Source organism: Pan troglodytes, chromosome 1 (genome assembly GCF_028858775.2).
Source record: "Pan troglodytes isolate AG18354 chromosome 1, NHGRI_mPanTro3-v2.0_pri, whole genome shotgun sequence".
NCBI classification, from domain to species: Eukaryota; Metazoa; Chordata; class Mammalia; order Primates; family Hominidae; genus Pan; species Pan troglodytes.
Genome location: NC_072398.2, coordinates 118,540,653 through 118,562,551, shown reverse-complemented (window position 1 = coordinate 118,562,551; position 21,899 = coordinate 118,540,653). Strand labels below are relative to the sequence as shown.

General features: G+C 37.5%; 1 protein-coding gene and 2 non-coding genes across 3 annotated transcripts in view; 2 read left to right on the top strand and 1 right to left on the bottom strand.

Annotated features, from left to right (window-relative positions):
* Positions 1-21,899, top strand: part of CAPZA1 (capping actin protein of muscle Z-line subunit alpha 1) — a 53,530-nt gene that overhangs the window by 11,646 nt on the left and 19,985 nt on the right. Inside the window, 4 exon segments of the mRNA NM_001280282.1 lie at positions 14,155-14,218; positions 16,360-16,411; positions 20,544-20,607; positions 21,411-21,617. Coding sequence (NP_001267211.1) covers positions 14,155-14,218; positions 16,360-16,411; positions 20,544-20,607; positions 21,411-21,617 — 387 coding nt within the window.
* LOC112207105 (U7 small nuclear RNA) lies at positions 3,204-3,268 on the bottom strand. Its single transcript, XR_002941576.1, has one exon. It is a non-coding gene; the product is annotated as a U7 small nuclear RNA (small nuclear RNA).
* On the top strand, positions 19,528-19,628 carry LOC112207419 (small nucleolar RNA U13). The gene has a single exon (XR_002941844.1). It is a non-coding gene; the product is annotated as a small nucleolar RNA U13 (small nucleolar RNA).

Sequence of the window (21,899 nt, the reverse complement as noted above, 5' to 3'; positions counted from 1 at the left end):
AGTTAGAATGCCGTAACATGCCAGATACATACCAGATCTTAAAGGCAAAACCGTTCTTGTTTCCCGCTGCTGCTTTTTCCATCTAGCCTGGGTTCTCACTGCCGAACTTTACCCTTTCAAACTTGATATCTACATCATTGCTCGCTAACACGTGAATCTCAAGGTACCTGGTGTGGTCATTTTTCCCTAATTTATTTTATTTATTCTTGGGAAACCTCCGGACCAGAATAGGTTCAAAGAGGCTTTTTCCTAATTTTTTAACCTTGTGGGTATTTTTTTAAGCACATTTAAGCTCCTAAACAAGTTGCTTATGGGATGTTTTCACTCATTTTAATTTTTTTTCTGTATGTTGTAAATGTTATGCTTAAATGTGTCATTTTTAAACACTACTAAGTGGTATGAAATACAATGACTCTTAAAGTAAAAATTATTCTAATGCGTGTTAAAACAGTAAAGAAGACTATTCAAAATTATTATGGCCAGGTGTGGTGGCTCATGCCCGTAATCCCAGCACTTTGGGAAGTCAAGGCGGGCGGATCACCTGAGATCAGGAGTTCAAGACCAGCCTGGCCAACACGGTGAAACCCCATCTCTATTGAAAATACAAAAATTAGCAGAGCGTGTTGGTGGGCGCCTGTAATGATCCCAGCTGTTTGGGAGGCTGAGGCAGGAGAATTGCTTGAACCCGGGAGGTGGAGGTTGCAGTGCGCCAACATCACGCCACTGCACTCCATCCTGGGTGACATCTCAAAACAAACCAAAGAAAAGACTATTACAATAGGGGAGAAAAATCAGGCTCAACTCCTAATACAGTAAAGACAGCTGGGTATTTACGTATAGCCAATAAGCAGAGTTGGGGAGAAAATTATTAAGAGGAGACCATGAGGGTAGGGGGATTCATGCTGAAGGCAGTTCAAAGACTTACACATCAAAAGTAGGGAATGAAGAACTTGATCAGATATCAAGGGTGGGCAGATTCTTGCTAAAACTGGGCTAGGCAGGCCAAAGACGGGGGGATGTGGGGCAGGGAGGTGGGGTGGGGTGTCAAATCCTAGTTCAAAAGAGGCCTTAGAGAGAAGCCTAAAGTTTGCCATTCCATGTGTTGTGAGATGTACATTTGCCATTCCATGTGTTGTGAGATGTACGTAATTGCTTTAGTAAATAGTCAAGTGTTTAAGACATACCAGAAAAGCAATTATTCCCTAGAGTTTGTAGAATGTTTTAAAGTGAAATTGCTCTACTTAAAACTAACTTGCCTGACTTCCCTACCTACTTATGTCTAATAAAACTCATAATTGGCTACTAATAGAGAAAACAATTTCTAAAGACTATTAAAATGACTTTTGAAAGAGTGAATGTGAAGCAAATTATTTGGAAATGCCAGCATCTATTTTTTATAATGTTGATTCTGATTTAAGATATATCTTTATGCTTTCAAGTCTTATCTCTTGCTGATAATGATAAACTATATACATCTACAATTTTATTTCTAAGTACATTCTGTGTATCTCCAGGTCTCAGCTGGGAAAATAATATCTAGTTTATTTGGAATTTTAAGAAACACAGATAACAGTAACTTTTATTTAGTGAAACCAGTACTGTATACATTATTACTAACTGTGGTCACCATGCAGTGCAGTAGAGCACTAGAACTTATTTTTCCAGTCTCACTGTAACTGTATACCCTCTAATTTCTATCTTTGATATCTTTCCTTTCCCCATCCCTTCCCTGACCCCTCAGCCTCTGGTAACCACCATTCTATTCTCTGTTTCTCTGACATAGGCTTTTTTAGATTCTGCATATCTTATAGTGAGATCGTACAGTATTCATCTTTCTGTGTCTGGCTTATTTCACTTAGCATATATCTTTCAGGTCCATCCTTGTTGTTGCAAAAGACAGAATTTCCTTCTTTTTAAAAGCTGTATAGTATTCCATTGTGTGTATATAACACATTTTCTTTATCCATTCATCTGTTGAGTTGATTGATACTTAGGTTACTGTTGTATCTTGATTATTGTGAACACTGCTGAAATGAACATGGGGGTGCAGATATCTCTCTGACATACCAATTTCAGTTCCTTTGGCTATCTATCCAGAAGTGAATTTCCGAATCATATGGTAATTTTAGTATATTGCGGAATTTCCATGCTATTAGTATTTTCCAAAATGGCTGTACTAATTTACATTCCCACCAACAGAAGGGTTCCTTTTTCTCCTTATCCTGGCCCAAGACTTGTTATCATTTGTCTTTTTGATAATAGCCATTCTGACAGGCATGAGGTGATATCTCATTGTGGTTTTAATTTGCATTTCCCTGATTAGAGATGTTGAGCATTTTTTCATATATCTCTTGCCCATTTGTATATCTTTGAGAAATGTCTGTTCAGACCGTTTGCCCATTTTAAAATTGGGTTATTTGTTTTCTTGCTATTGAGTTGTTTTGAGTTCCTTACATATTTTTGGTATTAGCCCTTTATCAGATGTATAGTTTGCAAATATTTCCTCCCAGTCACTTAGTTGTCTCCTCATACTGTTAATTTTCTCCTTTGCCATACAGAAGCTTTTTAGTTTGATGCAACATCCGAAATATCTTCAAATGGGAAAAACTCCCTTAGGAAATAGCATTGAATTCTGTGCAAGCAGAACTTACCAGGATAAGAATAACATCCTGTACATATCTCTTTCAGGAAAAATAAATGCAACTTTTTATTCTTGAATACTTTTGGAATGGGTTAGAGTGAAAATAAGTAAAATAAATATTTACGGAGGCATAGTTTACTACTATTATACTTTCTTTAAGTATACCCTATTTGGAAAACTTTAAAAACTTTGAAATATGTGTTATTACTTTAAAGGGAAATTGGAACAGACATTTTCATAAAGCTTTTTTGGTCAGTAAAAAGTTGTGTAGTTACTGGTGGGGATTATTATGATGGCAATGATAGAGAATATAAAGTGGCTAGGACCCAAAGGATTTCTAGAACAAGAGGATTATTTTCTTTGAAGTAGTAATTTGATAGTAATTTGAAGGGTTTGCTCAGTTTATAATTTAAAGTAGGAGTTATCCTGCTGTGACCAGTTAAGATAACAGTAGCTGACATTTATTGAGCCTCTCCTGTTATATTTTAAGTATTCTGCTAAAGATTTGACCATATATTGTCTCATTTAATCTTTACAACAATTTTTTAAAATTTAATATTGGGTAGGTTGGTTTCTGGTGAAAACCAGAAAACCTGCTACACAAATTCTAAAAGAGCTGTAACAATTCCCAACAATATTTAAGGAGTGCATACTATCCCACTTTAGGGAGAGGATGTGGTTCAAAGAGATTTTTAAGTGACTGAAATTCAAAACTGGGTCTGTCCAATCCAGAGCCTATATTTTTCCATTTTGCCATAGTACCTCATAATAATCTTTAAAACTGAGAACATTTCCTTTACATCTTCTTATTCAAAAAGGATTTTGTAAATATTTACTCATTGCCTGCCATGTGTAATTTAATTTGCTAGACCCTGTAATATATAGAAGAGGAAAGCAAGGCAGTTTCCCTCCCAAAAAAACTTGAGTCTTTGGAGGCAGACTAGTATCTATAGAACTAATTATCAATAGCAGTTATATTTTAGGTGCTATGATAAGCATTCAAATACATTTTGAACACTTTTTACGGTTGCGTTGGAAGAACCCAACCTTAAAAAATGGGAAGGATTTAGACAGACCAAGATAGGGAGAAAGGCACAACTTTCAAGGAGAGTATGAGTCAAGGCCAAGAGGTGAAATCTTTAATACATTCAGTAGACTAATGAAGAAGGTAAAGATTTTTATTGACCAGGGAGACATGCTGGCAGAGATTTGGCTCCTAAAGTATACAAAACTGGGGTGGTATAAACTGACCAGGCCTTTGCTGATAAGTGGACTGTGGATATTATCTAGCGAAAGAATTCTCCCTTTTCTGTCTAGAATTATCCACCAGTGCCCACAAAGAGTTGCAGTTGTTAAATATTTAACTTAAAGTTCGTTTGTATGTGTTTGTCAAGGACTTTTTTTTTTTTTTGAGACGAGTAGCTGGGATTACAACACCCAGCTAATTTTTGCGTTTTTAGCAGAGACAGGGTTTCCCCGTTAGCCAGCTGGTCTTGAACTCCTGACCTGCCTCGGCATCTGAAAGTGCTGGGATTATAGGTGTGAGCCACCGTGCCCGGCCCAAGGAAATAATTTTAAAAGCTAGTGATGGCTGGGCTTAGTGGCTCACGCCTGTAATCCCAGCACTTTGGGAGGCCGAGGCAGGCAGATCATGAGGTCAGGAGTTCGAGACCAGCCTGGTCAACACGGTGAAACCCCATCTCTACTAAAAATGCAAAAATTAGCCAGGCGTGGTGGCAGGCGCCTGTAATCCCAGCTACTCAGGAGGCTGGGGCAGGAGAATTGCTTGAACCCGGGAGGCGGAGGTTGCAGTGAGCTGAGATCGCGCCACTGCACTCCAGCCTCGGTGACAGAGCGAGACTCTTTCTAGAAAAAAATAAAAAATAAAAGCTAGTTATGAATAGGTGCAATGTTGATGAAATGTGTGGGGTCTGTTATTAAAAGATTATCTAATAAGATACAGTTTTATAAATTCCTTAGGACATTTTCTTAAGATTCTTGCTAAAATATGGTATATGAAAATCTAAGAAAATTAAGCCATTTCTAGGGAAAATGAAACTTAGGACTTTTCAGTGCGACTGATTTTTAAACTTTCAGTACAGATACTAGTAATGTGAAAATGAAATTTTGAATCTTGCAAGGATTGGTTTATTATTATTTCCCCCTTTTAGAGGTAAGAGAATAAGACGAATGGGAAGAAATTGAAATTTAGGAAATCTTATCTTTTGTTGGTTATATATTTTAAATCCCCCCTTTTTAGGTTAGGAACAAAATATAATTAATTTTATGCTAGTAATTTTATTGTAATATTTAAATATATGAAAAAGGAAATTATGTAAAAGCTTCGGATAGTCTCCCTTTAAAATATTCAAGGAGTTACACCGTTTAGTGTAGATACTATCTGATGAATACAGTGTGTAGTGAAACTGTTACTTTATGAAATAGGGACAGTTTTTTAAAGGCTTTTTTTTTTAAGCAGCAGTTCAGTTTTTGTTCAACTAAAACCTTCATATTAGTGATTCTCAAGTTAGAGGAGCTGACATACCTCCCCTTTATGGGAGATAACTGCCTTCTTTCTTTCACTCTCCCACCCTTGAGAATGATTGACTAAATCACTGTTAATGAAAATGTCATCCCTCATCTGTATTGTAGCAAAGATATTTTTTCAGTCACTAACTGCTTAGTCATTTCCCTCTCCCCTTTTGCTCTATTAATTTCATCTTAGCTTTGACCCAGTTTTGAAGTTGGTTAAAATGTTAACTTTTAAATTTATTTATCATTTTATCTATTCTTCTCAACTTTGTAACAACTGCATCTTTCACAAGCTTAGCTTTGACTCAATTCTTGGTTAAAACAGTCTAAAAGGACAGTCAAATTCATGTGACACACTAAAGGTAATCCTCCAGACTTTTACTTCCTTTTAATACTGCATGATATAGTTGAATGTCTAAGTTACAATTCCAGCTCCACCCATTTATTATAAGCATGCAATCTTAGACAAGGCACTTACACTCCCTGAACCTATTTCTTGATTTATAAATGGGGATAATAGTCTCTCCCCTGCCTTCTTTAACAAGCTGTTTTAAAGATCAATAAAAGAAACAGCTTACATAAGAGTTTTATAAACAATAAAACAGTATTCATTCATTCACATTCCTAGCATGTTCTAGGTCTCAGTCCTGGGTATACTGCAGTGAACAAACATAACAAGTTCTTTTGTTCTGTGTCAGGGGTTGACAAACTATGGCCAGTGGGCCAAATCCAGTCCACCATCTGTTTTTGTTTTGTTTTGTTTTGTTGTTTGTTGAGACAGGCTCTTGCTCTGTTGCACAGGCTGGAGTGCAGTGGCACAATCATAGCTCACTGCAGCCTTGACCCCCCAGGCTCAAGTGATCCTCCTGCCTCAACCTCCTGAGTAGCTTGGACTACAGGCATGTGCCACCATGCCCGGCTAAATTTTTTTGTTATTTGTAATAGAGATAAGATCTTACTGTGTTGCCTAGGCTGGGTCTCGAATTCCTGAGCTCAAGCGATTCTCCAGCTTTGGCCTCCTAAAGTGTTGGGATTACAGGTGTGAGCTGCTGTGCTGGGCCCACTGCCTGTTTTTATAGGATCTATAAACTAATGCTTTTGGAATGGTTGAAAACAAAAAAAGAATAATCATATTTCATGATGTGAAAATTACATGAAATACAAATTTCAGAGTACAAAATAAAGTTTTATTGGAACACAACCATGCTTAACAGTTGGGACAGAAACTCTGTGACTCCCAAAGCCCATCTGCCCTTTACATTAGCAGTTTATTGACTCTTGCTCTATGATCTTGGACTTTGGGGGATGTTAGACAGTAAACATGTAAGTATATGTTCAGTGGTGGCAAATTCCTTGAAGAAAAATAAAGCAGTAAAAGGGCTAGAATTGTGAAGGTTGGAAGGGTACAACAGCTAATTTATATATGGGAGTTAGGGAAGGGTAGTTTATTTGGCAGGTAACATTTGAACAGAGACTAAATAAAGATTGGAGTGAATAATCCAAGAGAGCATTTCTGGCCAAAGGAACAAGAAATATACCCTGAGGCATGAGTGTAGCTGTAAGTCTAGGAGCTAAGTGGTATGAGTGGAGGAATTAGGGAAGGAGGAGCCATGGAACAGACTTTAGATTTATTTATTTTTTGAGACAGAGTCTCACTCTGTCACCAAGGCTGGAGTGCAGTGGCACTGTGTTGGCTCACTGCAACCTCCGTCTCCTGGGTTCAAGCAGTTCTCCTGCCTCAGCCTCCCGAGTAGCTGGGATTACAAGTGCCCACCACTATGCCCGGCTAGTGTTTATATTTTTAGTAGAGACAGGGTTACACCATGTTGGCCAGGCTGGTCTCAAACTCCTGACCTCAATTGATCCACCCACCTCGGCCTTCCAAAATGCTGGGATTACAGGCGTGAGCCACCACATCCAGCCCAGACTTTAGATTTTATAGTGAGTATGTAAATATATCAGGCCGGGCACAGTGGCTCGCATCTGTAATCCCAGCACTTTGGGAGACTGAAGCAGGTGGATCACCTGAGGTCAGGAGTTCGAGACCAGCCTGGCCAACATGGTGAAACCCCATCCCTACTAAAAATACAAACATTAGCCAGGTGTGGTAGCACATGCCTGTAATCCCAGCTACCCAGGAGGCAGAGGTTGCAGTGAGCCGAGATGATGCCACTGCACTCCAGCCTGGGCAACAGAGCGAGACTCCATAGATATAGATATAGAGATAGAGATAGAGATATATATATAGAGAGAATAATTTATATAATATATAATTATATATTATATAATTTTAATATAATTATATGTATTATGTCTACTACTTAAAGGTATTTTTGTGGTATTGTGTTCAAATAGTGAAAAATCAACACTTCAGAAACTATCAAATATCTAATAACCATCCACCATTTTAGTAACTGTCAGGAAATAACATAGGATTCCTTGCTATGACAATGTGTTTTAGGATTCCATGTTGGCATCTAATGATAACTACATTATTTTTAACCACTCATTAAGTATTTCACCCTTGCCATTGCATATACTTTCAAATCTCCTCGCTTTCATTTAAAAACTGGGAGATGTTTTGGTTCCTCTAATTGGATATTTTTCCTGTTCTTGATATTCACAGATGAACAGGGAATATTAAGTTTTTTCAGCACTTGAACCCGAATTCAAATACTACTACTAGATTTTCTTCCCTCACCCTGCTTTTTAACTTAGAAAATGGAAGTGAGCTTTTAGTTTACCTTTTTCTTTCATATAATCCCCTTGTTTAACCAATTCATCAATTTTTTAAGCATGAGGTACTATGGGGATATGAAGTGAAGTCAAAGGTCTTGGTCAAGAAGTAACTTTAAGAAGCCTTCTTTATTGCCTTTAGGATTTGGACATCCTCACCTCAGTCCTTTGGCTTCCTTGACCTGGTTCTTTCAGTTTTCATGTCACTCAGTAGCCTTTATCTTTCTTTATTTCCCCTTTCATCTTAAAAAAAAAAAATTAAAGGATGAGGGATGTTGACATGCTCCTTTTTTTATTAAAAAAATTTTTAATTTGCTTTATCATACTAGTAACATTATATTTCTTATAACTTTTTGAACACAGAGGTAAGCCAAAAAAAAAAACAATTTTTTTTGTACTAGAGATAGTCCCAGTTAAAATTTAGTAGCTATACATAGGTGTAAATATATATAATTTCTAAAAGACCAAGAAAGAAGTAAAAGCCCTTTTCATTCAACAGCACATTATAAACATATATAAACAGCATATTATAAACTCATGTCAACAAATGGAGCACTTCTCAAACTTTCTTACTGTCAGGACCCCTTTACATACTTAAAAACTGAATTTTTTTTTATGTGGCTTATATCTGTTAAATTAGATATTAAAACTGAGGCCGAGCGCAGTGGCTCACACCTGTAGTCCCAGCACTTCGGGAGGTGAGGCGGGTGGATCATTTGAGGTCAGGAGTTCAAGATGAGCCTAGCCAACATGGTGAAACCCCATCTCTACTAAAAATACAAAAATTAGCGGGGCATTATGGCATGTTCCTGTAATCCCAGCTACTCAAGAGGCTGAGGCCGGAGAATCACTTGAACCCGGGAGGTGGAGGTTGCAGTGAGCTGAGATTGTGCTGCCGCACTCCAGCCTGGGTGACAGACTGAGACTGTCTCAAAAAAAAAAAAAAAAAAAAATACTAAAACTGATTTTTAAAATAACTCATTTGAAAATAATAAACCTATTACATTTAACATAGTTATTTGTTGTTTAAAAAAAAAAACCTTTATTTTCCAAAATAGAACAGGAATTAGTGTGACAAGTCACATTGTTTTACATTTTGCAAGTCTTGTAAACTCCTGCATTCAGTTTGTTACCACATGTTGTCTTAGTTTGTGTATATTGTTTCCTGTACTCGGAATGCCTTCCTTGGTCTTAACTACTCATCCTCCAATCCATCTCAAACATCACAGCCTCTGAAGACTACCCTTCACCTTTTTTTTTTTTTTTTTTTTTTTGAGACAGAATCTCACTCTTATCACCCAGGCTGGAGTGCAGTGGCGCAATCTTGACTCACTGCAACCTCCGGTACCTGGGTTCAAGCAATTCTCCTGCCTCAGCCTCCCGAGTAGCTGTGATTACAGTTGCCTGCCACCGTGCCTGGCTAATTTTTGTATTTTTTTTAGTAGAGATGGGGTTTCACCATCTTGGCCAGGCTGGTCTTGAACTCCTGACCTCGTGATCTGCCCACTTTGGCCTCCCAAAGTGCTGGGATTATAGGCATGAGCCACCGCGCCTGGCCGACCACCCTCTTTTTAATGTAGGTATACAGAGTTGATTGCATCTTCCTTTGTGCCTCACTCTGCATTTATTACCTGCTTGCTACATTACTATCTAGGCATCAGGTCCTTGAGGGTAGTGACAATGTCTTATCCAGTCTTCGGTCTTTATTTATTGATACTTCTCTTCCTAGTTTGCCGAATGGGTGAATTATTACTTTTTTATATGCAGTATCAGTTCATCTTCTATCGAAACAAACTGCTGTTCTTTCATTTGTACCAATTCCATCAGATTTTGTAACTTTTGAAAATTTGGGTGGGACTTCGGGAATATTAGTATCTTGAATTTTCAGTTTGGTAATTTTATTATACATTCAAATATTATGTTATATAAGTAGTATGTAAAATATGGCTGTGGCTTTATTCCTTTTTCCTTGCAGGGAAGTTACTTTTTTGATAGTGTGTGAATATGTATATACTTATTTTTTGGATTACACACACTTGACCAAGGAGTTTTATAATTATGTAAAGATTACGGGAAATGCACCTTGACAGATTACGGGGATAGACCATAGCTCACTCCACAGATTTGTCACAAATAGACCAAAAAAAAAGGTTTATTATTAAAAGTAGGATTACTGATTTTTTAAATAAGAGATTGATACCAACAGTTGAAAAGTACAGAAATGTGATTAAGTGTACATGCCAAGGAAAATATAGATAGAAATCTTTATTGTAACGGTTAGTCCTATGTAGCATAATTTTCATGAGTTGAGCAGGATTTCTTCCTGATTAGAATCTCTCTTTTTATTGTTTTTGCTCAGTTAATATAAGGAGCCTTATGGAGCATTTCCTCTCCACCAGTTTTCATCCCAGAAAAAATAATACACTATCTGTAATTACCCTGTCAAGGCAGGGTTCTAAAACTTTATGTACCTAAGAATATTCTAACATGTATTTTTGTGGCGTGAATTCCTGATGCCTGTTTCCAGGTAGTCCACATACCAACTTTTGTCTTCCAAGTCTTAAAAAATTTGTAGGATTTGTAGCTAAAAGAAATTTTGCAGATCTTCTAATATGACTCTATGAGGAGATGGATTATCATGAGAAAACTCAGGACCGAAAAAAGTTAGTAATGTTTCTAGAATCACAAATCTAGTTAGCTAATGGACCAACAGAGACAGTTATTGGAACCCAAATTTTCCATTCTACCTTGCTCCATCAATCACTAGGCCTTTCTTGACTAACGGTTTCATCACAGAGCAGCTTTTCTTTGTCCTTTTCAGAATAAGAGTGAACTTACAGTAAGATTATTTGTATAAGCCTAGGAATACTAAAGTTGTAAAGTATTTCTGTTTTGTTTATTTTCTTTTTTGAGACAGTCTCACTCTGTCGCCCAAGCTGGAGTGCAGTGGCGGGATCTCGGCTCCCTGCAAACTCCGCCTCCTGGGTTCAAGAGATTCTCCTGCCTCAGCCTCTCAAGTAGCTGGGATTACAGGTGTGTGCCACCATGCCCGGCTAAGTTTTGTATTTTTAGTAGAGACAGGGTTTCACCATGTTGGCCAGGTTGGTCTCGAACTCCTGACCTCAAATGATCCACCTGCCTCAGCCTCCCAAAGTGCTGGGATTACAGGCATGATCTACCACACCCAACCCAAATTGCTGTTTTTTTTTTTTCTAATTCTCTTCTCCCAGCTTTTTTTTTTTTTTTTTTTTTTGAGACAGAGTCTCCCACAGTTGCCCAGGCTGGAGTGCAATGGTGCAATCTTGGTTCACTGCAACCTCCACCTTCCGGGTTGAGGTGATTCTCCTGCCCCAGCTTCCCAAGTAGCGGGGATTACAGGTACCCACCACCACACCCAGCTAATTCTTGTATTTTTGGTAGAGATGGGGTTTTGCCATGTTGGCCAGACTGGTCTTGAAGTCCTGACCTCAAGTGATCCACCCACCTCAGCCTCCCAAAGTGCTGGGATTTTACAGTCATGAGCCACTGCACCTGGCCTCAGCTTTGTATTCAAGAGACTCTTGAACGTATTTTTTTTTCTGCTGAAGAATAGTTTGATGGGGTCATCAATAAACTTAAAATTGTTTGAAGGAAATAAGTCAACAGAGGATAACTAGCTAGAAATAAGGCTCAGTTTATTGTTAGATATACCATGTTCTTCTTTGCCCTACCTTAGGGAGTTGAATCATCTTCATACTCATTATTACATGAAATATTAGGGAATTTTCATCCTTTCTCTCATAGTATGTTAGAACTATACTGAGAGACCCATTTGTGGTGAGTCCTATTTATTATCATTACTAGCATTATTACTATGTATAGATACTGCCAAATATCTATATATTGGTATTGCCAAATGCCAAATAGATAGGAGCCATTCTGGAGGATCTTACATCAGTTTAAGAATCAAGAAGGAAAGGATCCAGAACAGTCTTAGAGTAGATTAACTGGAGAATTGCTCTCTGGCTAGTTGGACCACTTAGCTCCTCCCTTCTCTCCTCTTTGGGCTAAGCTGAAGACAAAAACAGCATTTGTCCTCAGAATATAGCACTGAGTATGAGCACTGGGACCATAGATGCAGAGTGGTGTCCCACATAGCCTGTGGACCTTAGGCTCACTCAGAAGATAAACTGCTCACATACCCTGATGAGCAGAAGCAAATCTACTCTTTCCCTCCCCTGTAGTCACTAGAGACAAGCTACCAGCAAACAATAGGCAAACTAAATTAAAGTCAGAGCACCATTTATGGAAAACCAATACCATGAAGGGGAAGAATCAAATTCAATGAGGATAGGATCTAAATTTTTAGGAAACAATCAATAGAACAAGACTTTAAAATGGGTAGTTATACTGGGCACAGTGGCTCACACCTGTAATCTCAATGCTTTGGGAGGCTGAGGTGGGAGGATCACTTGAGGCCAGGAGTTTGAGACCAGCCTGGGCAATATAGTGAGACCCTCTCTCTGCAGAAAATTAAAATTTTTTTAAAATTAGCCAGGCATGGTGAGGCACACCTGTAGTCTTAGCTACTTGAGAGCTTGAGGCAGGAGGATCACTTGAACCCAGGAGTTTGAGGTTACAGTGAACTAGGATCACACCACTGCACTCTAGCCTGAGCAACCAAGTGAGACCCTGTCTCTGAGAAAAAATAACTACAAAAATTAAATAAGTAGTTAATGTCCTCATAAAGATATTGTATACACACTAAAATAAATTGCTTTGCTCTACATACTTGCCAGTGCAAAAAAAAAAAAGACAAAAGGAATTACCAAAAATCTTGGAAATTAAAAATTGAACAGTCAAAATAATTGTTATGCTGGGCCTGTTGATGAGTGCCTGTAGTCCCAGCTACTCAGGAGGCTGATGCGGAAAGATTCCTGAGGTCAGGAGTTGGAGGCTGCAGTGAGCTATGATCACACCACAGTACTCCAGTCTGGGCAACAACATAGCGAGACCCTGTCTCTTAAAAAAAAAATGGAGCAGGAAAATGGGCACAGATGAAGAGCATATTAATGGATTGGAGTAGAGCATTTTCCCCAGACAAATCATAAAATGACAAAAAAGATAAAATATAGAGGAAAACAATGAGATAAGCGGATTAGAACCTAACATTTTATCATCCATTTATAATAGTATATCCAGAAAGGGAGAATGGCAACAGGGGGCAGAGGACAGAGGCTAGGTTGAATAACAGGAGAAATATTTTCCATAGCATTCCTTGTGCCCTCTAATACAGTGGTGAATAGTAGAGGTGATAGGAGTCATCTTTGCCTTGTGTTTAAAGTTGATGACTTAGGGCAGGCACGGTGGCTCACACCAATAATCCCAACACTTTGGGAGGCTGAGGCCAGAGGATCACCTGAACCTAGGAGTTTGAGACCAGCCTGGGCATGATGAGACCTGTCTCTACAAAAATAAAAATTACGAAATTAGGTGTGGTGGCACATGCCTGTGGCCCCAGCTACTCAGGAGGCTGAGGCAGGAAGAGCGCTTGAGCCCAGGAATTTGAGGCTGCAGTAAGCCTTGATCATGCCACTGCACTCCAGCCTGGACAACAGCCAAGACCCTATCTCAAAATAAATAAATTAATAAAGTTAGTGACATTGCTTATGTTTCATTATTAAGGTTGTTGTAGAATTTTGGTAGGTAGTCCTTTATTAAATTAAAGGCGTTCATTTTATATCTACCAAAAACTAATAGTTTTGGTTTTTTATGATATTGGAGTAGGTGTTAATTTTTTTTTTTTTTTCAGCATGAGTTGAGATGATCACGTGGTTTTGGTCTTTTAATTTGTAAGTTACAGTAACTTATTATATTGAACCGTCCTTGTATTGGGAGAATTGGTATTGGTATACTATTTAATTTGCTAATATTTTATTTAGTTTTGCTTAAATGTTCATAATCAAGATCATAGCTTTCTCTTTTTGTGAATGTAATGTATTTGGTCAAAAACTATTATCCTGTTTTTGAAAGACGAATTCAGATTTATCAAAACACGTATATTCCCAAATCAGAATGTACCTATATTGATAGTAACAGCTTTGGGGTGCTTTATGAAAAGAAAATTTGAAGACTCCTAAACAGTAAATGTTTAAACAGAACTTTTTTTCAAGGGATATGATGAAAATTTATAATTTGTTAATTATTTCTCCTTTTATATGTTACTCTTCATAATTCTCCTAAGTGTAAATTTTGTTTCTCTTTAGGTACGCATAGCTGCTAAATTCATCACTCATGCACCCCCAGGGGAATTTAATGAAGTATTCAATGGTGAGTAAAGATTAGTATTTTAATCCCTCCTTAATTACCATTATTTATTGAGTACTTGCTGTCTGTTTTAATTCTTACGACTTGTTGTAGCCATAGCTAAGTAAATCAAGATTCAAAAAAATTGAAATAACTTGTCCAAGGTCCCCCAGTTAGTAAATGTCAAAGCAAGAATTCAAACCCAGGTCTGAGTGAAAATAAAGCTCCTAACCCATAAATTAGGATGCCTATCTTATGTGAGAAAAGATTTAATGCAGATTAGTATCAATAAATGTAGAAACAATACTGAATTATTTTCATAGTTTTATTTTTATCGTTATAGATCATAGCTTAATTTTCTTCATTGCTTTTACTTAGGAAGTCACATGATATGGAACACTTTTTTGGGCCAGTGGGGCTGAACTGACTATATCTGGGGAGCTTATTAAATATGCAGATTCAACTTTATCTTCCCCTCAAGATTCACATTCATTAGATCTGAGGTGGAACTGGTTAATCTGTATTTCATCAAGTTCTTTACCAGGTGATTCTGAATCGCAGCAGGTTGGGGAACCACAATTAAATACATTTACAACTTTCCATAGTATCTGCTGTCTTAATACATTTTACAAGATGGAAAATGTGATGGAGCATCTTAAACTTCATGGTGAAATAAATAATCATAATCCCATTTTAAGTTATTAAGTTTGTCTTAAAGATGCCTTAAGCAAAATAATAATTGTTGTGCATCTTGGTTCAGTTTAGCAAACATTTATTTTGAGATTCTAATTTTATATTAGAAAGTTAGCTACTCGAGAGGAACTGTATGATATTCCTTTGTACCTGGCCCAGATGGTAGAACAGTCAATAATAATCTTTATTGCTAAAATTGGAAAAAGTGTAACTAGGAGAAACATAAACATTTGCTTCAGGGAGTATAAGATATAATAGAAGTAAATCAAGATATTTTTTCTAAAATTGTTTGTGGATTTTGAGCACCAACAGCGAAGGAAACAAATGCAGCCTTTTTCTAGTCTTTTACATTGACTAAATGTAAATTCTTAGTAACATTTTTAATAAATTTTCCTGTTGAATTTTTCTTTTTTTTTTTTTTTTTGACGGAGTCTTGCTTTGTCGCCAGTCTGGAGTGCAGTGGCGCGATCTTGGCTCACTGGAACCCCTGCCTCCCAAGTAGCTGGGACTACAGGTGCTCACCACCACACTTCGCTAATTTTTTGTATTTTTAGAAGAGATGGGGTTTCACCATGTTGGCCAGGATGGTCTCAATCTCTTGACCTCATGATTCGCCCGCCTCAGCTTCCCAAAATGCTGGGATTACAGGCATGAGCCACCACACCTGGCCAAAATTTTCAATTTTCAGTAGAAAATTCTTCTTGAACTTTAGCTCAGATAAATTCTTAACTAACAGGCCAGGCGTGGTGGCTCACACCTGGAATCCCAACACTTTGGGAGGCCAAGGTGAGCAGATCGCCTTAGGTCAGGAGTTCGAAACCAGCCTGACCAACATGGTGAAACCCTGTCTCTACTAAAAATACAAAAATTAGCCAAGAATGGTGGCAGGTGCGTGTAATCCCAGCTGCTCGGGAGGCTGAGGCAGGAGAATCTCTTGAACTGGGGAAGCGGAGGTTGGAATGACCCGAGATTGCGCCATTGCACTCCAGCCTAGGCGACAGGAGTGAGACTTCGTCTCAAAAAAAAAAAAAGGTGACTAGAGTTCTGATACACAGCTTTTTAAAAAGGTTGTAGACCCCACATTAGATTCTCCAAGGTTAAGAATTTCACTCTTACTGACTGAATTGTGCCCAGCTTTCTTGATATGATGTTGTAGAAACGCCTGCAATTCTTAATCTATGCTCATATTAAAGGATTCATTTAAATACAGAAGTAACACTCTTTAACTGTAGCTTTCTGTAAACCATGTTTTTCATTTGCTATAAAGTTCCTTGAGACTATATAGCACACATAATTGTACACAAATCTGTGAACATTAGCATCTTTTTATTTGCATGTTTAGAATTTCTACTCATATAGTACACCTGAAGACTAATTTTACAAAGCCTGACATTTAAAAATTCAATCTAGAAATCTGCTAAAATTTCTCAAATTTATCCTCCACTGAACATTGTAACATTTTTCCTCCTCAGATGTTCGGCTACTACTTAATAATGACAATCTCCTCAGGGAAGGGGCAGCACAGTAAGTATCTTTCCAAATCCACTTAGAATGTTACTCTAACATTGGATAAACTATGTTGACAGTAAACTAGCACCCTGAAAACAAAGTTTAAAATACTTCAAAGTAAAGCAGTTGGTTTTAGCAATTTTCGTTGTTTTTTTTAATTGGAGAAAACATGTTCCCCCAATTGTTGTTTACTTCCTCAAAGCTTACTATAATATATGAACTAGTTTTTATTTCTGCCCACATTTGCCCGATTAAAGCAGAGTTTAATGTTAGCTGTTAGGTTTTCCTTTATAGTTGTTCTAGTTCGTGTTGAATTTTTTTAAACAGCTAGCTATACATAGGAATGATCTGCCAGTGAGGAATGATAATGTTTAAGAATAGCAAATATTAATAAAGTGCCTTAATAGTTAAAATTAACCATAAGATAAAAGCATGATTAGATTACCTAGTCATTGACTCCTTACCACTCTGAAGCTAATTAATCTTTCTAAAATATTTTCATTGTGTCCTTGCCTTCAAAAATATTACGGTGGTGCCTCTTTTTTTTTGATATCTTCTATAATAAAATCTAAACTTGCTGTAGCTTTCAAGGCTCCCTGTTGTCTGGCTTTATCACTACTCTACTTTTCAACACAAAGTTCTGTTTCAGTTGCTGTCTACCCAACTGGCTCAGAGTTCCTTTGTAAAGAGTTGGATAATGGCTAGAGTGGGTAGGGATGGGGAGACAGGACAAGGACATGTTGATGCAGAGCAACAAATAATTATCATAAAGTCATTGGGTATGATATATAATTGGTTTAGATTTTAGCCATAGAAAACAGTTGTAAGAGCTGCTGCCTGGGAAACAATAATCTGCCCTGTCCACGCTGCTTTTTTGGAACTCATTTTGGGACTAGATTCTGCAAACGTAGAATTTGCACAGCTTTACTGTAATTGTCATCGTGAATGATACCCTAATTATACATTGATTTAAGGAAGCTAGGCTCACATTGGAGATATACTCTAATGATGGTTTCTCTTAGATTCATAGAATCTGCCATAGAAAAGGACATTCATGATTTGCTAGTTTAACTCCTCTCTACTTTCTTTCACTGAAAGAATCTCATCAACATCTGTCAATAGACAGTTATCTAATCTGAATGCTTCTAATAATAAGGAATTCACAATCTCACAAGGCAAGTTCTTCAATTTGCCTGCCATATTGGTCCCAGTTTTATCCTTGAGAACTACCCACAGTAAATATGCTCTGTACATCACTTGATAAGCTGAAAGGGGTGGATGTTGAATATCACCCAAGTGTCATTGCAACCTAAAGCCTGTTATCCTATTTCCAATAGAACCAAAGAGAAGTTGGTATGTAGCTTCTCGGCCTTTTGGCTAAGATTAAGAGAAGTTGGTATGTAGTTCAGATACTTCATTTTCTTTAATTGCACTGACACTAACGCTTTGTATTTATAACTATTCTGGTTCTTATAGACTATAGGTTCTTGGGGAACCCTCTTGTTAAGAGAATTTTCCTGGACCCAAATATTTGATTTTCCATAGAGAAGAAAAATTCAGTTTTATTTCTGTATTAAAGCATTTCAGTCCCTTGGCCATAGTCCTCATAGTAACTGCTCAATTAATGTTTTCATAATCATCATCATAATTATTGCCTTCAGTCTGTATAAAATGAAGGGCTTGAAGTAGCTAAGATTTACCATCTTTCCTGGATTTCCACCAGTTTCTGGCCACCAGAACCATCCCCAGATAATTCCAGCGCTTCTGGAATAAATAGGGTGTTGTAAGTTATGTTAAAGAGTGAATTTCATTCTGACAGAGATAGGAAGTAAGATTGTTTTGAGTAGAGAATAACATAATGAGACTTATATTTTAGAATAATCACTAGCTCCTGTGTAGAAGGGCAAAAGCTGAGGTAAGATGAGTAATTCCAAGACAATGAGAATAGTTGAGGGATAGATGCTACTGGTTGGACTAGAGTGGTAGCAGTGGGGGTGGTGGGAAGGAGTCAGATTCTGAATATGTACTTAAGTAGAGCCTACAAGATTTACTGATGGACTGGATGTGAAGTGTGAGAAAAAGAGAAGAATCAAAGATCACCCCAAGTTTTTGGCTTAGGCAGCTGGTAAAATGGAGATGCTGTTTACTTGAGATGGAATTAAAGGTAAGGACATTTTGGTGTTGGTGTTGGTAATCTATAGTCTTAGGACATATACTAGAATAAAATATTTACTTCCTACTCGTTTTTTTTTTAAACTAACATTTATTCTACTTCTTATGAATAAATTGTATCCTTTCTGAAGAGCTAATGTGTTTGGGATTAATTTTGCTACATGGGGATGTGGTGTTTTAAGGAGTAAAACACAGTAATAACTTTTGGCTGGGTGTGGTGGCTCACACCTGTAATCCCAGCACTTTGGGAGGCCAAAGTGGGTGGATCACCTGAGGTCAGGAGTTCGAGACCAGCCTGGCCAACATGGTGAGACTCCCCCCCATCTCTAAAGAAAATACAGAAATTAGCTGGGTGTGGTGGTGCGCATCTGTAATCCCAGTTACTTGGGAGGTTGAGGCAGGAGAATCACTTGAATCCGGAAGGCAGAGGTTGCAGTAAGCCAAGATTGTACCGCAGCACTCTATCCTGGGCAACAGAGTGAGACTGCATCACCCCCACCCCCCAAAAAAATAAATACACAAAATATACAGTAATAACTTTTAACAAAATAAGATTGAAAATTAGCTTTAGAGGCTGGGCACGGTGGTTCATGCCTGTAATCCCAGCACTTTGGGAGGCTGAGGTGGGCGGATCACCTGAGGTTGGAAGTTCGAGACTAGCCTGACCAACATAGAGAAACCCAGTCTCTACTAAATATACAGAAATTAGCTGGGCATGGTGGCACATGGTAATCCCAGCTACTCTGGAGGCTGAGGCAGGAGAATTGCTTGAACCCGGGAAGTGGAGGTTGTGGTGAGCCAAGATCACACCATTGCACTCCAGCCTGGGCAACAAGAGCTAAACTCCATCTCAAAAAAAAAAAAAAAAGCTTTAAATATTTGAAGAAGTTTAAATGTTTGTTACTTTGCTTTATCTTGAAAAGCCTAGTTTTAACCACTGCTTAAAACTAGTGGTCTCCATCCTTTTGTAGTTCATAAGTGTGATGGTTGAGTTTTCACATGCATGTGTGAGATGTGCCTCCCTCAAACCTTGTTATGTTGGCACATTACCTGTCTGACATGGGGAAAAAAAAAAAACTAGCAGTCTATTTTAATAGGTTAAAATTGGGAATTCTGTGAGAAGACTGATACTTTTTAAGAATATAAGTGTAGCTCTTATTTCCATCTTTCTTTTATCTTGTCTTTTGCTTTAGCTTTGTAAAATGTATTAGAGAGCCATTAAAAATGCAGAATTTCAAAAATCAAGCTTTGGACAAATAGTAATATTAGGCATGTACTTTGATTATTTATGCATTCCTGTTTTAAAAATAACTACTTTGTGCCTGAGGCTCTACTTTTATACTTGACTCATGCTCAACTCTCACTTCACCTTCTTCGCATGTCAGATGCCTTCTGACATTTAATTATAGTTTCTCGTGACTTTGAGAGCCAAGAAAAAAGATCATTTCCAAAATAGTGTATCAATGGAGGATTCTTTTGAATTACTGAAAGCTTCTGCCCAAATGATTAAAATTGTTGGCAGTTCACAATAATCAGATTGCTTCAAACTTTGGAATTAGCCGAGTGTGGTGGTGCGCACCTGTAGTCCCAGCTACTCAGGAAACAGATGGGAAGATCTCTTGAGCCCAGGAGTTTGAGGCCAGCCTGGCAACATAGTGAGACTCTATCTCAAAACAAACCAACTTTGGAATTGTCTAAGCAGAAGGTCTTTTGGAGCTCAGGAGCAGAGAGGAAAAGGTAATTTCAGAGTTTAAGGAGCTTCCAAGATCTCCGTGGAGAGGAGTCCCTTCAGAAAGCTGGAAGGCATTATGTTAACACTGGATGTCTGGGGAGAAGGGAAAAGTACAGGGTACTATTTTCACATTTCCTTTCATTATTCTGTGAACCACCTTTTGTGTTTATTTACACATAATTCTTTTCTCTCTCCCTCCTTTTTTTTTTTTTTTTTAAAAAAAAAACTTTTAAAAAAAAACAGTGCATTTGCCCAGTATAACATGGATCAGTTCACGCCTGTGAAGATAGAAGGATATGAAGATCAGGTAATAATTGCCTTTTAGACAGGCTATGCCTGGCAGATAGTAGAGATCCTATTAATGGAAACCAAAGCAGATGTCTGAACCAGGTGCTGAATAAATTTGTCTTAGTTTTTATAGTTTTTGTGTGTACTCTACGTGTTAGGATATTCTTCTCTTTCTCATAACACTAGCAGTTTCTTTGACAAGAAAGGAGAGCAGCCTCTTAACAAGAACAGTGAAAATGGAAGTATTTAAGTTTTACAGGTTTTCCAGCTGTCTTTAATTCTCCTTGATAAGAGTAACAACAGACATTATATTTAATGGAAAAACAGAGGTGTTCCTCCTGAAATTTAGACTACTTATTTATTACTTTAGGATTTTGGTGGTTGGGAAATGGGGTGAGAAAACAGTTCACTTTGTGTATTTTTTCATTTTTGAACCATGTGAATGTATTACCTATTTTAAATGCTAAGTGTAATGGCCCTAAAGTTTCATAATGACTCTGGAAAAATATGTGAAAAAAACACAAAAGTGTACATAAAAGTTATTACAGCTATGTATAAAGTACATATATAGCTATGTATAAGTATATATTAGAAACCAAGAAATGAATATTATTAGTATGGGAGATATTTTGTAGTTTAAAGTTGACTTATTCATAAATACAATATTCTTAATAATACGGGACTTGGTTGAAAAATTAATATGAAAGAAATCTGACTAAATGAAAAGTTAACTGCCTCAGAATTTTTATTGATGTGTTTCATAAAAGGCAGTAAGAATTGTCTTTTTTACAGTTACTCATATGTTTAATGATTCTTTGGAAGGTCTTAATTACAGAGCATGGTGACCTGGGTAATAGCAGATTTTTAGATCCAAGAAACAAAATTTCCTTTAAATTTGACCACTTACGGAAAGAAGCAAGTGACCCCCAGCCAGAAGAAGCAGATGGAGGTCTGAAGTCTTGGAGAGAATCCTGTGACAGTGCTTTAAGAGCCTATGTGAAAGACCATTATTCCAACGGCTTCTGTACTGTTAAGTATCTGAGTGCTTCGTTATCAGAGAGTGTTTTCTTATATTTACCTTATCCTTTGGAGGCTTTGGCCTACCAAACATCCCTACTTTCTTCTTAGCCATGCTCTCTTCTCCTCTGCATTTTATTCCCTAAATCATTTTGGAAAGGGGTATAAATGAAATTTTTATATGGAAAATTTCTTTTTAAAATCCCAGTGCACAAAAAATTTAGGTATCAGTGTATTCTGTTTTCACATTTGACTTATGAAAAATGCCTTACACCCATCAGAAAAAGGTCTTTG